The 18,948-nt window shown below is 27.2% G+C and overlaps 1 protein-coding gene and 1 long non-coding RNA gene across 2 annotated transcripts; one reads left to right on the top strand and one right to left on the bottom strand.

The window, feature by feature from the left end:
• Positions 1-300: 300 nt before the first annotated feature.
• On the top strand, positions 301-3,317 carry LOC118066081 (uncharacterized). The gene is made up of 6 exons (XM_035081851.1): positions 301-420; positions 1,294-1,459; positions 1,524-1,800; positions 2,403-2,559; positions 2,902-3,060; positions 3,120-3,317. Exons 1-6 carry the CDS (start codon positions 370-372, stop codon positions 3,267-3,269), a joined length of 960 nt encoding a protein of 319 aa, XP_034937742.1. The 5' UTR covers positions 301-369; the 3' UTR covers positions 3,270-3,317.
• Positions 3,318-17,129: 13,812 nt separating this feature from the next.
• On the bottom strand, positions 17,130-18,742 carry LOC118066055 (uncharacterized). The gene is made up of 4 exons (XR_004690212.1): positions 18,458-18,742; positions 18,142-18,333; positions 17,416-17,522; positions 17,130-17,326 (listed from the first exon to the last, which is right to left on the bottom strand). It is a non-coding gene; the product is annotated as an uncharacterized lncRNA (long non-coding RNA).
• Positions 18,743-18,948: the final 206 nt, after the last annotated feature.

The raw sequence follows: 18,948 nt of genomic DNA, 5'->3' as shown, positions 1-18,948 counted from the left end.
TAGTACAATTTAGTACAATGTCTACATATATTAAATGAAGTTTTGGCAACTGCTGAAGTTGTAGCAATTTGTACATCACTCATTGCTCACCGAAATTTCTAGAACTAAAAAATAAATGATCTTTATTTAATATAGCATCATTATAATAAAATCAAAATACAAATTCATTTAAAAAATATCATTTTTTCATCACCATAACACTTTTTTGTCAAGTATTGTTTATTAAAAATGTCTTTATATCATTCGATTGATACACAATCGTGATTCATTTTTTTTTATTATAATTTTTATTTATTATCTGTCACTTTTAAACAAACATAAATTAATGAAAAATTACCTAAATTATATGGAATATTAAATAAACCAAATATGAAAAACGAACTCGACACAATTGCTTCTTTAGAGCATCTTCAAAAACAGGTACATAAGTTAGCATTTATTTTCAGGTGTCTCATAAAAGTAAACTATTTTAGTAACTTCAACAGGTTTACTAAAAATTGAAATTACATGATAACCATATATCTGTAACTAAAGTAATTTTAAACAAATAGATATTTAGGCAATTATTTTTAAAAATTAAGAATTTTTTTTATCTCATCAAATATTATCTAGTATCTTAAATACAATATATTAACCTCACATAAATGAAGTAGATCAACTGAATTGGCGTACACATATTGAAAAAATCCAACGATTTGGATCTTTAAGTAATCAATGCTATCATTCATATCAAATCAAATTGGATCAATGTAACACAGATTCAATAAACATATAATTTATCTTAAGAAAGCCAAAGGTAGCTGAGATTATAATAACAGAAAATATGAATGATACATTGATTCAATAAACCAGATGTGTAACATTTTATGGATTATATTTTCAAGGTAAAATGTGTCCCAAGGTAAAATAATATTAAGTTAACTTTATGAAGATTTCAATTACTTGAAACAAAAAACGGGAATTAAATGATCCACTGCTTAATGTTATGAATGAAGACCTAACAGAAAGATTCTTTATCCCTTAACTCTCAAATAGAAGTATACTTGCTTCGCATCTCTTTATTGCATATTCAGCGTTTTTTATTCAAAATAGAATTATTAAAAAAAATATTAAACAGGAAATATGATGTTGAGATACTTCTTGTTAAATATTTCCATTTTAAATTGTTTAAGATGATTCTGATGTTAAGGAAAACATCTAAAATTATAATAATGAACAAATAAATAAAAACAATATTCATCATTATTTACAATCAATAATTCCAATTATTGACTTACATTTTGCTTTCTCCAGGCATTAGAAATTCTTGAGAAATTTCCAAACAAAGTTGCTGATTTGAATAATATTATCGAAATCTATGAGCCAGTTTCAATCAAATCCAATACTAATGATACTCAACTGGTTAATAAACTCTGTGGATCATCAACAAATAGAGAATTTATTAAAGTTACTTCAGGAGGTATGTCTAAATAAACTGTTTACTTTAAGCTTGAATAAACAAATTATCATAATAAACAATACAGTTTCAGGAAAATTAAATAATTCTAATTTTGATATAAATTCTTTGACAAGTTATTCATTGACTACATGTAATGAAAGAGGACGAAGTCGGCATGCTATTTGTAAACGACGTTGCTACCGTGTTCATGGATCTCATCGTTCATTATTACGTCGTCGTCCGGCAGTTTTAGGTCAACTGATTGCTTTTATAGCTAGTAAATTAGCAGTTTCGACAAAAACTGTTATTATTACATCTTCTTGGCACATAATGGATTATATAATTTCCATGTTTTTCCGGAGGTTTGTTAATTAACATAATTAAATCGTTTCACATTCATTCAATTGTGACTGTAAGAAATGTTTAGTTTTTCTATTGATTTTAAATTTTTGAATGAATTAATTAATATTGAATACATTTTCCGATAATAAATCAGTAAATATTGATGATTATTAATGAAAATTTGCTAAATCATTCAATAAATTAATTATGAAATTATCTGAAAGAATTTAATGACAAAAAAAAAATAAAAATCATCGATTTTTTTGATACTAAAAGGAGTGGTCCTTATAATAAACTAAATGAAATTGAATTAAATTGCAATTGATCTATTCTCTATTATTCTTCTTAGCTTTTTCATGCTTATTCATGCTCTTGGCAGGTCTATGAACTATCAATTTCAGTTGTGGTATTTCTCTGTTATAAATATTGAAAATACTGAGATTTATAAATAAATAAGCTCAAGTTTATTATCAATCGAAAAATAAATATTAAATTACTAGCTAACCAGTTTATGTTAAGTTTACTAGAAAATTCAATACAGTTGATTTATTTTTAGAGAATAGTTGTAGCAATAAAGATGATAATCATAACAACAATAATAATGATAATTCAATTGTAACAGACGTCAATTGAAAAATGCCCAATGTGGTCCTTGTGCTGATTGGAGTAATACGTTGTCAACTCGTATTGTTCCTTTGGAGGAAGATACCACGACTGTTGGCAAATTGATCATAATACTGAGGCCAATAATAGTCCAGTTCATTGCTGACACAACAATCGTGAGCTGAATGTCTATAGATCACTGTCAATTGACGAATTATTGATTAATATTCACTTCATTTATCTTGAAAAACTTCTTTACACAGGATTCATCTTCATAAGACATGTTTGATTGATCTATTTATAACTTATATATACTTATTCTCTTTGTTTTTATGATGTAAAGAAGTTTTATAAGCTTTCTTTTCTATCTTTTACTTTCGTAAGAGTTAATGAATGTGAATCTAAATTTATTTTGTAAAGTTATTCATGATAATTTATAAATAAGAGTTTTTGTTATAAAGGTTATTATTAATATTCTTGTAATAACTATCGATCAATACCATAAAAATGCATTTCAGTTGAAGCGGTGGCTTCAAGCGTTAACCATAAAGATCGTTGAACCGACTGTTGAACTCATGAATGCAACCCGCAACACAGAAACTATTGATTGTTGGGCTTATGAATTCTTTTTTCATCTCAAGTATCTGCAAGTCAATCGAGCGCGTAATGATAATAAAGTAGGTATTTTTCTTTTATTCATTGTAGCGTTAATTAGTAAGTGGAATTTATCTTCAAGGTAGCAACGAATGACGGTGATGTGAACGATAATGTTACACATTTGAACCTTTGGAATCAGATAGTGCAGCTGAGAGACAACTACATCATCTTGTATGAAGCTTTATGCGTGAACACTAAAATAAGAGAAATTATTTCATATTGTAAATGACATGAAAAATAATGGTGATATTTATTAATAGCTGCTTTATAATCTTAATTTTGAGATATTTATTTTATTTTTAATTTCAACTTTACCTGAATTTACTCAAGTTCGATTTTTCGAATATGAATAAAAATTGCCTGTACAGGAACAGTGTTTTCTTTGAAGGTGACAATTCTGTGATAGTAACAGGACTATTCTGAGATAGGAACAGGATTGTCCTGTGGCAAAGACAAGACTATCCTGAAGCAGTAACAGGACTTCTAACTAGAGGATTAGAGACCAGTCGTATTTTAAAGATATCACCAGAGGGTAGTTATGTTGCTGCCACAAGACAGTTCTGTTGTAACACTTTTTTTTCAAAGTAGTTGTTAAAAAAATTACATACTCAATAAATTTATATTTTATGCAATAATTAATAGCCATTGCTCTTTATATAATTGAAAATGAAACAATTAGGCAAAAATGATTGAATAACAAAAAAAAATAGAATGCTTTAAAATATTTATGAATTATTTACTAATAGTTGATTTAAGGAGCATAAATATACCAGGCAATGGAGAAATATACTGAAGAAAAGGATAGTTTTGATATAATGCAAGACAATATGCATGAGTAATAAATATAGCATGGTAACTCTTGCGATCTGGTATCTGGATATTACTTCCACTATTGAACTCACGCGTTAAGGAGTACTGGTACATTCCACATTCCACAGGAATCTCTCATCATGAATCCTTCTGGAATGCTGAATTAAATGTGTGAACGTTTGTCAGCGTGTGTTTTCTTTATATAGCAAGTGCTGTATTAATTTTTTTATAATTTTTTTATCGCTTCACAAATAAAATAACGTCAGTATATTATGTAAGGGAAATAGCCAGGGAGATATAGAAGGGTCGCGGGGAAAAAGAATCGTATAAGAAATATGAGAGAAACGAGACACTCCGGTTTGCTTCAACGTTGGCCATTACGGTATCAACCTTGCAAGGACGTTTGGCCGAAGCCATTTCATCTGTTGACTATTTTTTCTCGCGCTCCCATAGCTATATATTCCGTAATGATAAATAAGTATTCTAAAGTTCTATAAAAGACGAGTTATCTCATGAACATGTTTATTCTAGATTTTTGAGTAGTCAATAAAAATGTTTTGTTTATGAATTATGCATTTTCGCTTTTTTATTATTATATTGCTGATCCAAAAAAGGTTGGGATACATTACTGGGTGAATTTTATTTTGTTGACATCAAAGAGCCTTGAATAAATTTTTGAACTGTCTAGTAAACAAATAAACGGAAGGAAGCAAATTGAAAAACTTTCGATTGAAAATAGACGAGTGATGAATCATGAATAATATTGAGTAACCAATATATTGACAACTTTTACAATTTACGGCAATATAATGGGACTTAATGAGATTGTTTACAGGTAATATTCAAAATTATTGACGGTACCACTGAATTTATCTACCATTACTTTAAGTAAAAATAAAAATTAGAATATGAATGGCAGTTTCAACTTAAAAATTTGAATTATTAAATAAATGTATTCGATATAAGCAGAGTATAATCATCATGTTCGTGGGAGTTTTGGAGTATTTTATTATTATTTTTAAAAAAACTTGTCATAAAAATGTATGAAATTCTATAGTAAATAATAATTATTGAATTTTATATAAAAGTTTTTTATACATCACATGTCTATCTTGGTAAACAATATTTATTTTGACATTCAAACAATTTTTATTCAGTTAATTTCTGTTTTTAAAATTTTCATGTCTTGAATGAAAAAGTCTTTGAATGTTCAACGTGAAATTTACCCAATTACTAAAATCATAGAAGCATATTTTAATTGATTCTGACTATTTATTAATGCTTTCTCACCATACAATTCAATGCATAATAAATCTTTAGTTAGTTTGGTATTTTTAATGATTTTAAACATATTCCCAACTTCCAATGAATTCATTAATTATAAAATTTTTATAGTTACCAAATAATTAAATCAGCTATAAACTTAATAAAGAAATTAATGATTTCCGGTTAATGTTCAATAATTCATTGTAAGCATTCCTAACTCTACAAGTTTTTATTAGAAAGGTCAGGAGTTGGGTTACGTTGCTGGACCTCATTGAATTTCTAAAATAATGAATATTTTTAATTTCATCTCTATAGGAGTCTATACCAAATGTTAAAGGAGTTAATTTCTTTTTTTTTATTTTATCATTATTTATCTTCACTTACTACATCGTTACATGCTTACAATATTATATTTACAATATCGTATAAGATTCAGATATTTTCAAGATTGACCAATTTATTGAAAGGAGAGACCAATCGAATGTTTCGAAACAATTCAGTTATCTTCTTCCGCCCACAAGGGGACATTTCTTTGGAAAAATCATCATGTAATAGGTGATTGAGAGAACTGAAGAAGGTTGTTAATAATTTAACAAACAACAAATAATTATTTTTTTACAGACAAAACATTGATTGTTAACATATAAATCTTGACTTTAAAAGCTGATGACAGATTTCCAGACTGTTTATAAACAACAATTAATACTTATACAATCAATAACTTTTATGAAATACTTTCGACTGAATATTTATTAATATCATATAATCTGATTTTGCAAGGGTTAATAATAATAATAATAATAATAAAAGAAAAAAATGAAACAATGTTACAAATGGGCTTTCTTTTTGTTCACATATGAGTCTTTAGTTCCAAGCGATTAGTCTATTGCCTTATCCTTGCGATCAACAACGATTTATAAATCACTATATTTAGCAACATATATAAGTTTAAAGTAGTTATTACAGTAGTAGAAATGTAAGTGCTTTGCGTGTCTTGATAATTTCACAACTTTAATTTTACAGTTATGTAGTAGATTATTCACAACTTATGCACTTGATCGAGATTGAATATCTCACTTCTTCCAACTTGAATACTTAAGTTTGAAGTAATTTAGTGCGAGAAATTCATTACGTATCTTTTATTAATATCACAAAGCATCCGGCGTTCTTAATAAGCCACATCCAGACTTGATGAGTTTATATGGATAATAATAATAATAAATTATTTTATTATAATATAATTTCAATGTTTTCAATAAATTCAAATACTTTAATTATTGAATATGTCGTGACATAGACATTTTATAAAAAGAATTGCAATGATGAATTAATAATTTGATATTTATTTGTAAGGAAGCAATCTTTTTTTTATTGATGGAATTTATGTTTTTTCTTTTCATCAAAAGGAAATGAATTAACATAGTAAATAACTCAGATTAATAACAAGTGAACGTAAAATCAAAAAAATTATCAATATTTTGTCTGAAAATATTGTGATTTTTTATTGTCTTTATGATTTGTTAAGATCGTATATGTAGTTGGTATGCTATATTATACCAACTATATTTTATTGCTATACAAAAAAAGATTCTCTAATTGAATTCCTATAAATTTTCTCAGTTTATTTTTAAGAAGATTCGTAAAAAAAGAATCAGAATAAAAAATAATTTCAGAAAAAAATGAATTAAATATTTTCCAACAATAATGTTTTTCCTGAAAGAAATATTAGATGGATTGATAAACGATATACATGTGGTCAAGAATGACAAATGTAGATTACGGATAAATAAATTTTTAGCCTTGATATTTTGAAAAAATAAACCAGTAAGTTAAGAGAAAAATTAAAAATAGTGAAAGAGAATGAATGCCAATAATTAAAATTAAAATGCTCATAATTGGATAGTTTATTCTATTCAAAACGAGTTTGCAGAATTTATTTATACATTTTTTAATCAGCTCTAGTTTCAACTTACAATCTTTATAACCTTACCCTATTTTAGACTAGTCAGATTGGCAGTATTTGATATCTTAATTTGCCTTCAACTCTTTTCTTTTTATTACGTATTATGGTGAAACTGGATGAAAAATTAATAATTTAATTTTATTGAAAAAATATTGCATCTCAATGGATATAATCTTTTGTTTTGTTTTTATTCATTGAAAATGATTTTTTTTAAAACCATAAATCTACTTTATTACCCTCCAATTGATCTTTCCACTTCTGAACCACTAAAAAAAATAGATTACATAACTCTAAAGAATATCATTTATTTTCTCTAACTGAAAACAAAGTTACTTCATCAGCAATAAATTAAAAACAATATAAACCATCAGATCATCTAATATTCATAAAAATTTTATTAAATCGCATTCATTAACTCTTACTAGCTCTCTATCATAAATAAATTCCTAGAGAAAAGACCAATCACAAAAGAAATACTGGAAAAAAAATCTTAAGATTGATCTACATGTGAAGGATAAATGTAAAGACAATTTTTTTTTTTTAATTCTTGTACGTAACAAGGAATAGTAGTCAATATAATGGATTTGTATCGGTTAATTATAAAATATAAAAGCGATATTAAATTAATCCTTTGTTCATTGAATCAGCGATTGAGACTTCTGATAGGAAATCGAAAAGGTAGCATGGAAATAGGTTACACTTGCGTATATATATTTTCGCAATATTAGCAATCGCAATAAAGCAAACATGAGTTTAACTACCCACGTGTTTTCGATTGATCACGATGCATTTCACCAACGAGGACTTGTTTAACCTGATGTAGTGTATCTACATTCTTTAAATTCTATTGTATAGTTTGTTTCTATAGTCCTGTGCTCTAGATATTTATCAGGTGTGATTTTTTTAATGCGAGTTTTATGAAAAAATTCATTGAGATAAGTACTACAATGATAACAGTTAAATAAAAGACATTTTTATGATGATTATTTTTACTTTTATTATTTAAACACTTGTATCTAACAGCAAAAAATTAATTCATAGACATCATGTGTTGATCAACAATTTCTATGAACTCTTCGAGAAAAGAGCTCAAGTCATTACGTAAGCAATTGGGAGCAACAAAGTTAATTTATTTAAACTCAACTAATCTTTTGATATTTTTTTTCATTATTCATTTAAATAATGCAATATCAATAAATCTATCTGAAAAATCAGCTTATATTAAAATTTTGTAATTTTATGGTTATTATTAATATTTTAATTGATAATAATATTTCAAAATATTTGTTTTTTAATAGAAATAATGATAAATTAGTTTATTTTGTAAATAAAAAAATATTTATGAGGCTACTAAACCTTTAATATGTGCTAGATAATTTAATATGAGAAATATTAATCCATTTAAATATTAAGTGAAACAAGTTTAGTTTAATGAGTGATAATAATCATCAATAATCTAGAAGTAGACGGTGATGATTTTATTGCCATGTGGCTTCTGAATCACATTTCCTTATTTCAACATAGGATTTAATTACTCAAACGGTTTTTGTATAGGTTTATTATTAGAAATAGCGAATATATATTTGTAGCAATTCTGGGATCTCATTAGAAAGTTTCTATTATCAGACACAAATAGAACGAACGGACATTGTGGTTACATCTTTAAATAGAAATAGAACAGTTCAGCACAGGTTGTGTTTCTCACGTTCTACAGATGAATCACAGCGAGGGAGATATTTGTAAGCATAAGTTTGCAAGTCTGTGCATCTTCTGATGAACTTATTAAGTGGTCTACTCTCTGCTTTTAAATTTCTCTTTAAAATTTTTAGCAGAATTTCATTATTGATATCTTTCAATAACATCTGCAATAAAACTATTTTATGGATGATTTACATAATAAAATAATTATTTGCAATAAAATGTAACTAAAACTATTTTATTACTAAATATTAAAAAATTATATTTAATAAAAAATTGCAATACACTAGACATAATTAAAAAAGAAAATAATTAAGTATGGATGTATTTTTATAATTATTGGTTATTGTAATAAAAATAATAAAATACTGAAATCAAAAAGTAGACGATAATTAAATATTATTGATACAAATTCATTATTTAATTAATTTAGTAAGTACTCTAAGGATAATAAATTTTAAAAACTTGAAATAGAAAAATATTCTACATTCTAAATTGAAACATCAAAACATTCCACTCACTTATAAATTTTTCTCACATAAAAAGGATGATATATCGAAGTAAAAAGCTTCAATATTCAGACGTAATTCCGGTATCGACGAGAGCCAATGGTATGCTGAATAACGTGTTAAAATTCCAGACCGATCAACAGGTTACTTTTTTTGTTATTTACCTGTGTAAGAATAAAAAAAATATTTTTTCAAAAAAACACGCTTATATCAAGACAAAAAAATCGTATAAAAACGATTCTTAATAACCAATAAAAATATTTCATTTATTTATAACATTTTGTTTATTAATTCTTATTCAACTCAAACTATCATTTTTAATCGAAATAACTCAATCTTTTTTGTTAATTTTCCATTATATTTCTTAGAATAAATTGAAGAATTTATAAGAATAAAGTGTTGATATAAAAACAATAAATCAGTAAGTAACATCAATTTTTTTATAAAATTACAAGGATTTTAGAGAAAAGTTTTAATGATGTTATCCTATAATACCGTTATAATATAAGTAATTTTCTTTAGATATGTTTGAAAAATAATCCTAGAAATTGTAAGTCAACGCATGTAGTTGGAATGTATCATTTTCGTTACTGATGATTCAGAGTTCAGAAGATATTCTTGGTAATACGTGACGTATTAATAATGCAATTTGCGCTCGCAGGATGCTATTTCTGTAGACGGAATTCCGTTGAGGAAGGGGCTGAGGAATCCCTTTTACTTTCTTTCTTACAATAGGCTTTTGGCACTGCGTTGGAGTCCATCTGCATTGCATTGAGCAAAGAAATATAAGAATATGTATTTCTTCGGGGAAAGGAAATGCCGATAAATATGGCATGGAACAATGATAAATAAATGAATTGTGAGAATGTCTTCATTATATCTACAATAATAGGTCAAGTGCGAAAAAATATGTGCAATTTTATGAAGACTCAGCTAATAGTTTACATGATGAATAACACATTAAAAAATGCATTGAACAACTCATGCATGTTGTTGTCAAATGACTAAAGAGAGATCAGGTTTTTTTAGTTGAATCATCAAAATTTTTCATTTATAAAATTATCAACAAATATATCAACTTTTCATAGATATGTTGAATATAATATCATTTGCATTTTGATATTCAAGTTTACTTCAATTGACGTGCTTTTATATAATATTTATTGAATATTATTATTATTATTTATTTATATATTAACATGAACGGAGATGATTAAGTAATCATAAATAAATGAAATTTAAAGTCGAGTGGACAGTAGTATTATTTCATGTATTCAATATTTCGTCGTTTTACGTAAAAGTTATCAATAAAATTATTTAGTTTTCTTTTAGTATTAAAATATTTTTTTTCCAATACTCCAATATTCGATATCATCGATTTTTTATTATAGTTTCGAACAATATGAGGTCGAGGGATTATTGAAAATCGATAAAAAAGTGTTTTATAAAAAGTACAATAGACATCATATCGATTTCATTATAAATAATAAAAGCACTAGTCAGTTTTTCAAATGTCCAACTGTTTTTTATTCAATAGTTTTTTCTCCTATTGTTCCTGGATCCACATAATTCTTATCTAATTTTTCCATCTGTACTTATTGCATTTTTAATATCACAACAATGACTTGTATGCTTAACGAAATGTATTTAAAATTATTAATAGCATTTAAATGTTGAATTATGAGAAAGTTTGTTATACTTTTTAACTTCAGAAGCTGAAAGAAATTTTTCTGAAGCAGTTATACAAGTTTGTATGGAAAAATTTAAATATACAGCACAACATTTGTCCCTTTCATTTAAATGCATTCACTAAAAAATACCAGTTAGGCAGACAATAAATGAAACTCAAGGCGTTTATCAAGTCATTGACATCGCTTTGGAGTTAACGTGTTCGTTAGTTGAAAAGAATTGAAATTCTGCTGACAACATGTATAGAAACAGTTATTCGAGTGCTAGATAAAAGAAAACACTGCACAGTGATATTCATATTTGATACGAATTATATTAATTCCATCATATAAAAAATATATTTTTCTTCGTACCATGTAGCTGTTTAATAACAGTTATTCCTTAATATATTTGTATTAATAAATCTTTTACTCATTGAATATGCCGCCAAAGGATCGCTTGCCAACTGTCGGATGAAAGTGAATTTCTTTAACAGGTTTTAAGTACAATAATTAATAAAATTATTAAAAACTTAGAATTTAATATATTTATTCATCGATATATCTTAACAGCTAAATTATTATTACAACTATGTAATTATTATTTCATTGAAGAGTTATTACAGATAAAATATTGATTGAATAAAAATTAGAGTTTATTACTGAAAGTAGATTAAATTGCATTCTTTTTAAAGTTACTATGCTCCAAAAAACTTTTGAGATATAAAAAGCTCTTTCAATGAAAAGTTACCAAAAGTTTCATGGACAGGAGAATGTTTTAAAGTTTACTACGTCTACTTCCGGAATCCTTTTTTGGAATGGAATATTTCAAGTATTTTCTACCTCACCGTAAAAAATTGAACAAGACATAAGTCTTTATTTTATCATTGATAATGCATTGAAAGCTTTTTAAAAGGAGAATTTTGTATTTGAATTGAAGCTCATAGTCTAAAGAGAAGTTTTTTTTTTAATAATCAATAACTTGGTTTAAAAAAATCGCACAATATCCACTAGAAGAAGTACTCTGTGAAAGAAAGAACGAGCTTTAAAATGCTTCACTTAAATTTCTGCATAGAGGTTTTTGAAATTTCAATAAAATTGAAAAATCAATTTTTTTATTTTTTATGATTATTTATAAAAAAAAAATAATTCATAAAAAAATTGTAATATAGGATCATAAATACAAAAATTCTCATCATCTTATATATAATATTTATAATGAAAAAGGCTAAACTGTAATTTATTTACATTAAATTTGTTTATCGTATAAAAATACTTTGCACTTTAGTTCTAATCTTGTATTTATAAAACCTCTAAAAAAATTCAAAACTTTCTATTAAAATGTATCTAGTTCTTATTAATTCATAAAAAAAATTATATTTAAATAAATGCAAATACCAACTTATTGGCAACTAATGACATATTTATGGACTATACTGTTCTTTACATTTTCTAAAAGAACTGTTTTATTAAGAATTTGTTCAATTTCAGTATCTCCAACCTTCGATACGCACCAAAGTAGCTTTGAATATTGTCAAGAGGCTATCGCCTAATTTACATTAATTACAATAAAACAGTTTTAATTTGAGAGAAATGGGCATAGAATTTAGGTAAATGAAGAATACTGTTAGATCCGGAAGTACGTACAGGTAGAGATAAGTTTTCTAAAAGTATATCTGTAATACAGCAGACGCATACTTGTATCAGTCTTTGAAATTCCACTTATCTAAACAAAACGAACAATAAACTGAACCAGCTGCCTTCTTTCTTTTTCTTCGGTTTCTTTTCTATCGAATATTTTAAATTTTAAATTAACCTTTAGGTTCTTCGTACCATCCGCATCTCCACGGCTTAGCAACAAATAAACCATTAGTATTTTTTGAAAAGAAAAAAAGTAAATACTTTAGTCTTCTATTCAGGATTAACAGAATTTAAAACTAATCTATATTTAATTTAGAAATAAGAAGGTGTTGCGGAAATGAGTTCTTTATGGTTAATCAATCAGTGATAGCGCAGAGATCATCAACCTTCACAACGCTAGAGAATACTTTGTTGGTAAATTTCTCATGAACCTTGATGGAGAATTAAAAGAAACTTTTACAAGTACGTTCGTATATTTCTCAATTGATTGAAATAAAAATTTTAGATTGTCAAAAGAGTCTGGTTCTTGATAATATTCCTATTTACTTAGCCTCAAATAATGATGGCTGCAACTGTCTGTCTCGGTGTTTGTGACCGTAGAATGTCCCTCTCTCTTTCTCTTCAACAGCAGCTCATGTGCTCGATTCGGCCTCGGCCGTCCTTGCCATGTAATACGGTGGGCAAAACGCGTCCGTTACATCTACTAACAGCTTTAAAAACATTTGTACACAATCAAGAGAATTAAAAAGGCTAGCAACAGCTCGAAGCATATTTCATACCACGCGTAGGTGGAATAATTATTGAAGGTTCCCTTCTTATTTATAATCAAATCGTTTTGTATTTCTTTATATTCTTTTTTTTATCTTGCTCGACATTATTATATTTTATGAAATACTCCATCTTGAATAAAGACAGTAATGATGATGATGATGATAACGTTGATCTTATCAGAATAATTATAACTACTCCTTTGTTTGTATACGAATAGCACATAAACCTACACTCCAAAAAATGTTTAACGGTACCAGGTCATTGTACTTAACTAGAATAATTTATTCCTTTCTTTAGAGCCATAAAAATACACGTACTTTGATGACATTGAAGGAAAGTAGCACTTGTAGTTACACGGAGATTGCTCACGTTTATATGACTCCTATATATACTTTCTGACTACCGTTTGGAAACCAATGAACACTAGTCAAAGGACTTCCTTTTGACGTAATTACTGTCATCTTATCGTATATTTATTTTATTTTAACTTTATATTTTCTATCAAATATGACACTTATCGTATGTATTTTTGAAATGTGCATCAGGTTATTCAAATTGGATCTGCAATAACATTTTTAAAAATTCACTTTCAAAAGTGTTTGATGATGATGATGGATTTTATTATTCTGTACATTAATCTTCTGCTTCTTCGGTAATATTTGATATAGAAAATGAAAAAAAATTTTCTTAGAAGGAGAAAATATTTACTCTTGACTTCTGTAATAGCTGATATATGAGTTCAAAGTACTTGGAAGAATCTTAGTAGGAACAACAAGGGTGGTCCAAGATTTCCGTTTGAACTTTGTCTGGTTGAGCAGAATGACCACAATGGCATCTCGTTAACCAATTTTTAGATGCACTTGATACTTGTCATGTTATTTAATCAATTAATTATTAATGATTGACAAGACTTAATAAGAATCATGTTGGAAGCATTGATTAGCTGCAACAAAGATCATTACAATTATGAAATATTTCAAAGCTCAATGTAATAAAGTAATGTGTAAATTTGTAATATTTTAAAAAATATTTCTGAAAGTAAATAAATTGGTTTTTTCATGTATCCTGCTGTTCCAGTTCATTTTTCATTTTTTCGTTGAATATTACATATTAATAAATTTCATAACTCAGTAAGAAGAAAAGTTGAGGTGTTTATTAGTACTTCAAATACATAGTGTTAATATGTATATGGTATTTTCTTTGCAGGTAGAACAAGTACGGACCGCATATATTCTATATTTTTAAAAATAAAAATTATATCATTCATGTATAAATTTAAAATCATTTACTGCATAATTAATTATAAGCATTATTGATAATTAATAAATTCTCACCATTATTTCAAAATGATTAAAGCGTATATTAATAATACCACCCTTATTTAATTATAAATCATAACTAATTTCATAATTAATTATATTATAATTCTTTCATCATCAATTAATTTAAAATTATCACGTCCATTTTTATCTGATAGATCATCTCAAATCAGTTTTATTTAATGGCACCATTAATTTTACTGGAACCATAGGGTCCGTGAGAAGACAAACCAGAAATGCAGCACGAATGTGTCTTGTGTATGATAAGTTTTACTGGATAAGGGCTGCAGCAAATCAAGTTATGAAGATATGATTTTTCCATGAGTACAAGTACGAGTTAAAAATATATCTTTTTCATCATGGAAAAACTTCTTATCAATTTAAATAATTATATTTCATGTGTTATTATATCCAAAATTTTATTTTAAGTGATGTAGTATTTGAAAAAAATAAAAATATTTAAATAATTATTTATTTGCACATTAATACTATTAATAATCTAAATACTACAAGTATTTTTTTGAACTTGAAATTTTTTGAGTATACAATTTACTCGAAATAACTTTAGTAATGAATAAATAAAATGTTTTATTAGTAATAATTGACCATAAAATGTGTATTTATGGACGTTTGAATAAGAAAGACTTTTAAGGTCAAAAGACAGTAAAAACATAATTATTAGTTGGAGTATTTAACATTTAAAGTGATATTATTAATCAATGCAAATAATTTTAGAACCGTAAATATCAAAATGGAGATTACAACTTGAATATACTATTTAATTCGCAAAATCATGATTATAATCTCAGATAATGAAGTTTGATTTATTTATACTCAGATTTTGAGTTTATTTAGGCGTATGATAATTTCTCTAGAAATACGAGTGTGCAAAGTCAAAAGGTTGATGGTCACTTCAACTAGGATTAACATTAAATCAATGTGAAAAAATTCGTTTTGTAAATTTATCTCAATAATAAAATTCAACAACTTCTTTCGCCTACATATTACCTTTACTTTCAAAGAGCATGAAATTTTTAAAAACGATGAATAAGGCTTCCAACTCGTCATCAATGTTTGTTCTACATCGAAAAAATATTGGTTCTCTTTGTTTGTATAAAAATCCAATCATCAGCAGCTGATTTAATCCTTTGAAAAATATTATCCTCATATTTTTTCATTACTCTAGACTACTTTGTTACAACTTTAAAATTAATGTACTTGAAGTGTGCTTGATATACTTGGTATTCTCATGACGATTAGTCAAAAGATAAATGCTTTTCTACCTGGAAGCTCAATAAAAATTTGATAATAACTTCTTCAAGATAGATATTACACCAACTGATTGTTCTGCATTCCACATTTTATTACAGAGAGTCATACAAGCAGCTAAAAATATGTCGTTATCTCTACCTTACCAACTCTAATCGACCTTGGCTTTATCAGGTCGATTAGTCAGATGATTAGACATGTGCGAAAAATTCCGATCCTAACTATAATAAAGTTAAGCACCGGTTGTTTGTTAGGAATCAGTGAAAGTACATCGTTATCATGTGGATTGAATCCAATATATATACGAAGAAAATTTGTTATTACGTCTTTGAGGGATCATTATACAGCATGTATTATGGTTAAAACCACAGCAAAGTTAAAAATTGTATTTTGGCTTAAAAATTGGAAGCAGATCTCAAGAGATTTTCGCTTATATGAAAGTAACGAGCTTGAATATAGTTGAATGAAACCAACGAGATTGCAGCAATGGTTGAAACTACGAGGTTGAATTAAAGATACCCAGCCTTTCAAACTGACTGGAAATGCAGCACTACTCTACCTGAGTTTCTGCATCTGGAAAATGTTGATCTGCGCATGCTTGTTCTTGGTATCTATCAGCCAAAGCAAGTAACGTTATATTACGCAAAGCATGTAAATCTAGACGGTCGGTACGTGTTTGAGGTTCACCACAATACTGGCCTACTATATGATGCACGAAGGCAGACTCGTCATCCTTATGTTACACGGTACTTTGTCTATATATTCATATTGACAATGACAATCCTGACCTTGATTTGATAGTAGGCTACTGTCATTATAAAAATAGTCTTTGAACCGTAGGGTGTTGTGCACGCGTAATGACGGTGATTTGATATATCTTTAGTAATGCTAGACACCGAGTATAGGTATTAAAACCATCCGGTGAAGTACCTTTGCAATGAGAGCTTTTTTACAACAATGAAGGTTTGAATAGTGAAAATAAACTATCATTAGACTACCTACGTGTAGTACTTAATATTATAAATGAGACTAAAGAAGAAATAAATTCCTAAGGATGATGCTCTTTTTTGTTCAAGAAATTGGCTTAATTTCGATGTAATTAATATAATGATAAAATTGTTTAAATTTTTTAATTTTACTTTGATTTGTTAAATTCTTTTATAAATACCTGTTGTAATTATGCTCTCGTTTTTTAATCTAATATCATCTCTCAGCATTTTATTATTCTTTTTCAATCACATCAGTCCTTAGTTCAATTATGGTCTATTTCAACTCAAATACACTTTCAATATTTTTCTTCCCACGGTTGTTGTAATGGTTTATTTATGAAAATAAGCTTCCGTAGTAGTCCTATGTAACGGCCAACTTTATGCCTTGAAAAATTTTTTTTGTAAAATTAACTTTTATGTTAGTTTGAATTTAAGTAAAATGACCTTTGCAGTTTATTTATTATCTCACATACCTGACTTGCTACAGTACTCCTTCGTAATCCTTTGAAGGGTCTTTATGATTTTTGAATGCTTCGCACGTTTTAAAAATTCCTCAGATCTTTATACAAACATCTCATTTCTGTTAAAAAAAAAGAAAAAAAATCAGTTACAGTTATACTTTACAAAAAAAATTTGCAAGCCTTTCGAGACGTTTTAACTGCAGTAAAATTTATTGTTGAAACAAGCTTATGACAGATAATGCAATAGACGTTAATTTATAGATGTAATTTTTCAGAACATCCGGTCTCCTTTGCGTTTTTCAGTGCATCCGGTTTACTTTTGGGCTTAGGTTGTAACGTTGAAATTATATTAATAAGGTATTTGAGCACCCTGATATTTTAGTGGGACGATGGGTTTTCAAGATCACGGTTGCCAAAAAAGGCAGCCTCCACGAGAATTTATTTAAATTAGGTATACAAATGGAACTGTTATATTTACAACATATATATTTTTTTATGTGAAAAAAACGGGACAAGTCTTTTCAAAGGACTGCAGAATTTTTGCAAGGTTTCCCTACAAAAATGTTACTGATATGAATCTTTTTGATTTATGCAGTTAATGTGACTCTCTTATAATCAAACGTCCCAGTAAATTTCATCTTTACAATTTGAATCATCCTTAAACAGCCATTATTCATAACAAATGATATTTATCTAACATCAAAATGATTTGAAAAAAACTTGATGTACAAAAATAACCTCTTTTTTGTTGTCACGATCAGAAGAAACTTATTGGTTGTCAACTTTAAGACGTAGAAACGAATTTGAAAGTGACAAGAACATGAAAATGAATATAAAAGTCAAATTCATCAATATTTGAAAAGTCGTAATTGTTTGTAGAAAATACTAGAACTTCTTCATGCTTTGTATTCTGACAAATAGTATAGTATGCTGAAAAATAAATAATTGGAATATAATATAAAGTTTTAAATTAAAAAAAGTAAAATTCAGTTAGATTTTCAGTGCAAAAAATATTTTTGAAAGTTTTGTAAGTAAACAAAAAAAGATTGTATACCTGAAAATCTAACAAGGGTAAGAATTTTCCTTCTATTGTTGAATCTCTGCATGCACATATTTCTCCCATTCTCTCTGTAACGTTTTCCATTCTTCGTGAAAATTTCTTTTCATTGCCAAGCTCAAATACAATGGACTGAATAAATTAGTTTGAACAGATTCAAACCAATCATCATTTTACAGCCAACAAATTCGTTGGCTACATTAGATTGTTGGAAGTCTTTAAGTGCAAAATTTTTATTAAAACTACCTGTATTCTCTGAGAAATACGGCATCATACTATGAAATGTTTATATACATTCACAGGAAGCAACGAAATATACCTTGAAAATATAAACCGATTATTCACGGAAGCAGACTGGCTGTGCTTAGGGCCAGCTATGGCCTTTCGTAGTTCTTTACATTCTAATATGCAGGTATTTCTTACGGATAAAGAATCTTTAATTTTTCGCACTTCATTCAGGCTAAACAAACGTTTTGAAAGACCCTAAT

This window comes from Chelonus insularis, unplaced genomic scaffold (genome assembly GCF_013357705.1).
Source record: "Chelonus insularis isolate UGA/USDA-ARS -01 unplaced genomic scaffold, ASM1335770v1 contig_326_pilon, whole genome shotgun sequence".
NCBI lineage: Eukaryota > Metazoa > Arthropoda > Insecta > Hymenoptera > Braconidae > Chelonus > Chelonus insularis.
The sequence above is the reverse complement of the archived record's forward strand: the minus strand, read 5'-3'. Positions and strand labels throughout refer to the sequence as shown.

Bases quoted from the DNA above. Each gene is read 5' to 3' on its own strand.
- LOC118066081 (XM_035081851.1), top strand. From the start codon at position 370: ATGAAAAACGAACTCGACACAATTGCTTCTTTAGAGCATCTTCAAAAA. The intron at 421-1,293 runs GTACATAAGTTA...TGCTTTCTCCAG, and splicing joins TAGAGCATCTTCAAAAACAG to GCATTAGAAATTCTTGAGAA. The intron at 2,560-2,901 runs GTGAGCTGAATG...AATGCATTTCAG, and splicing joins TCATTGCTGACACAACAATC to TTGAAGCGGTGGCTTCAAGC.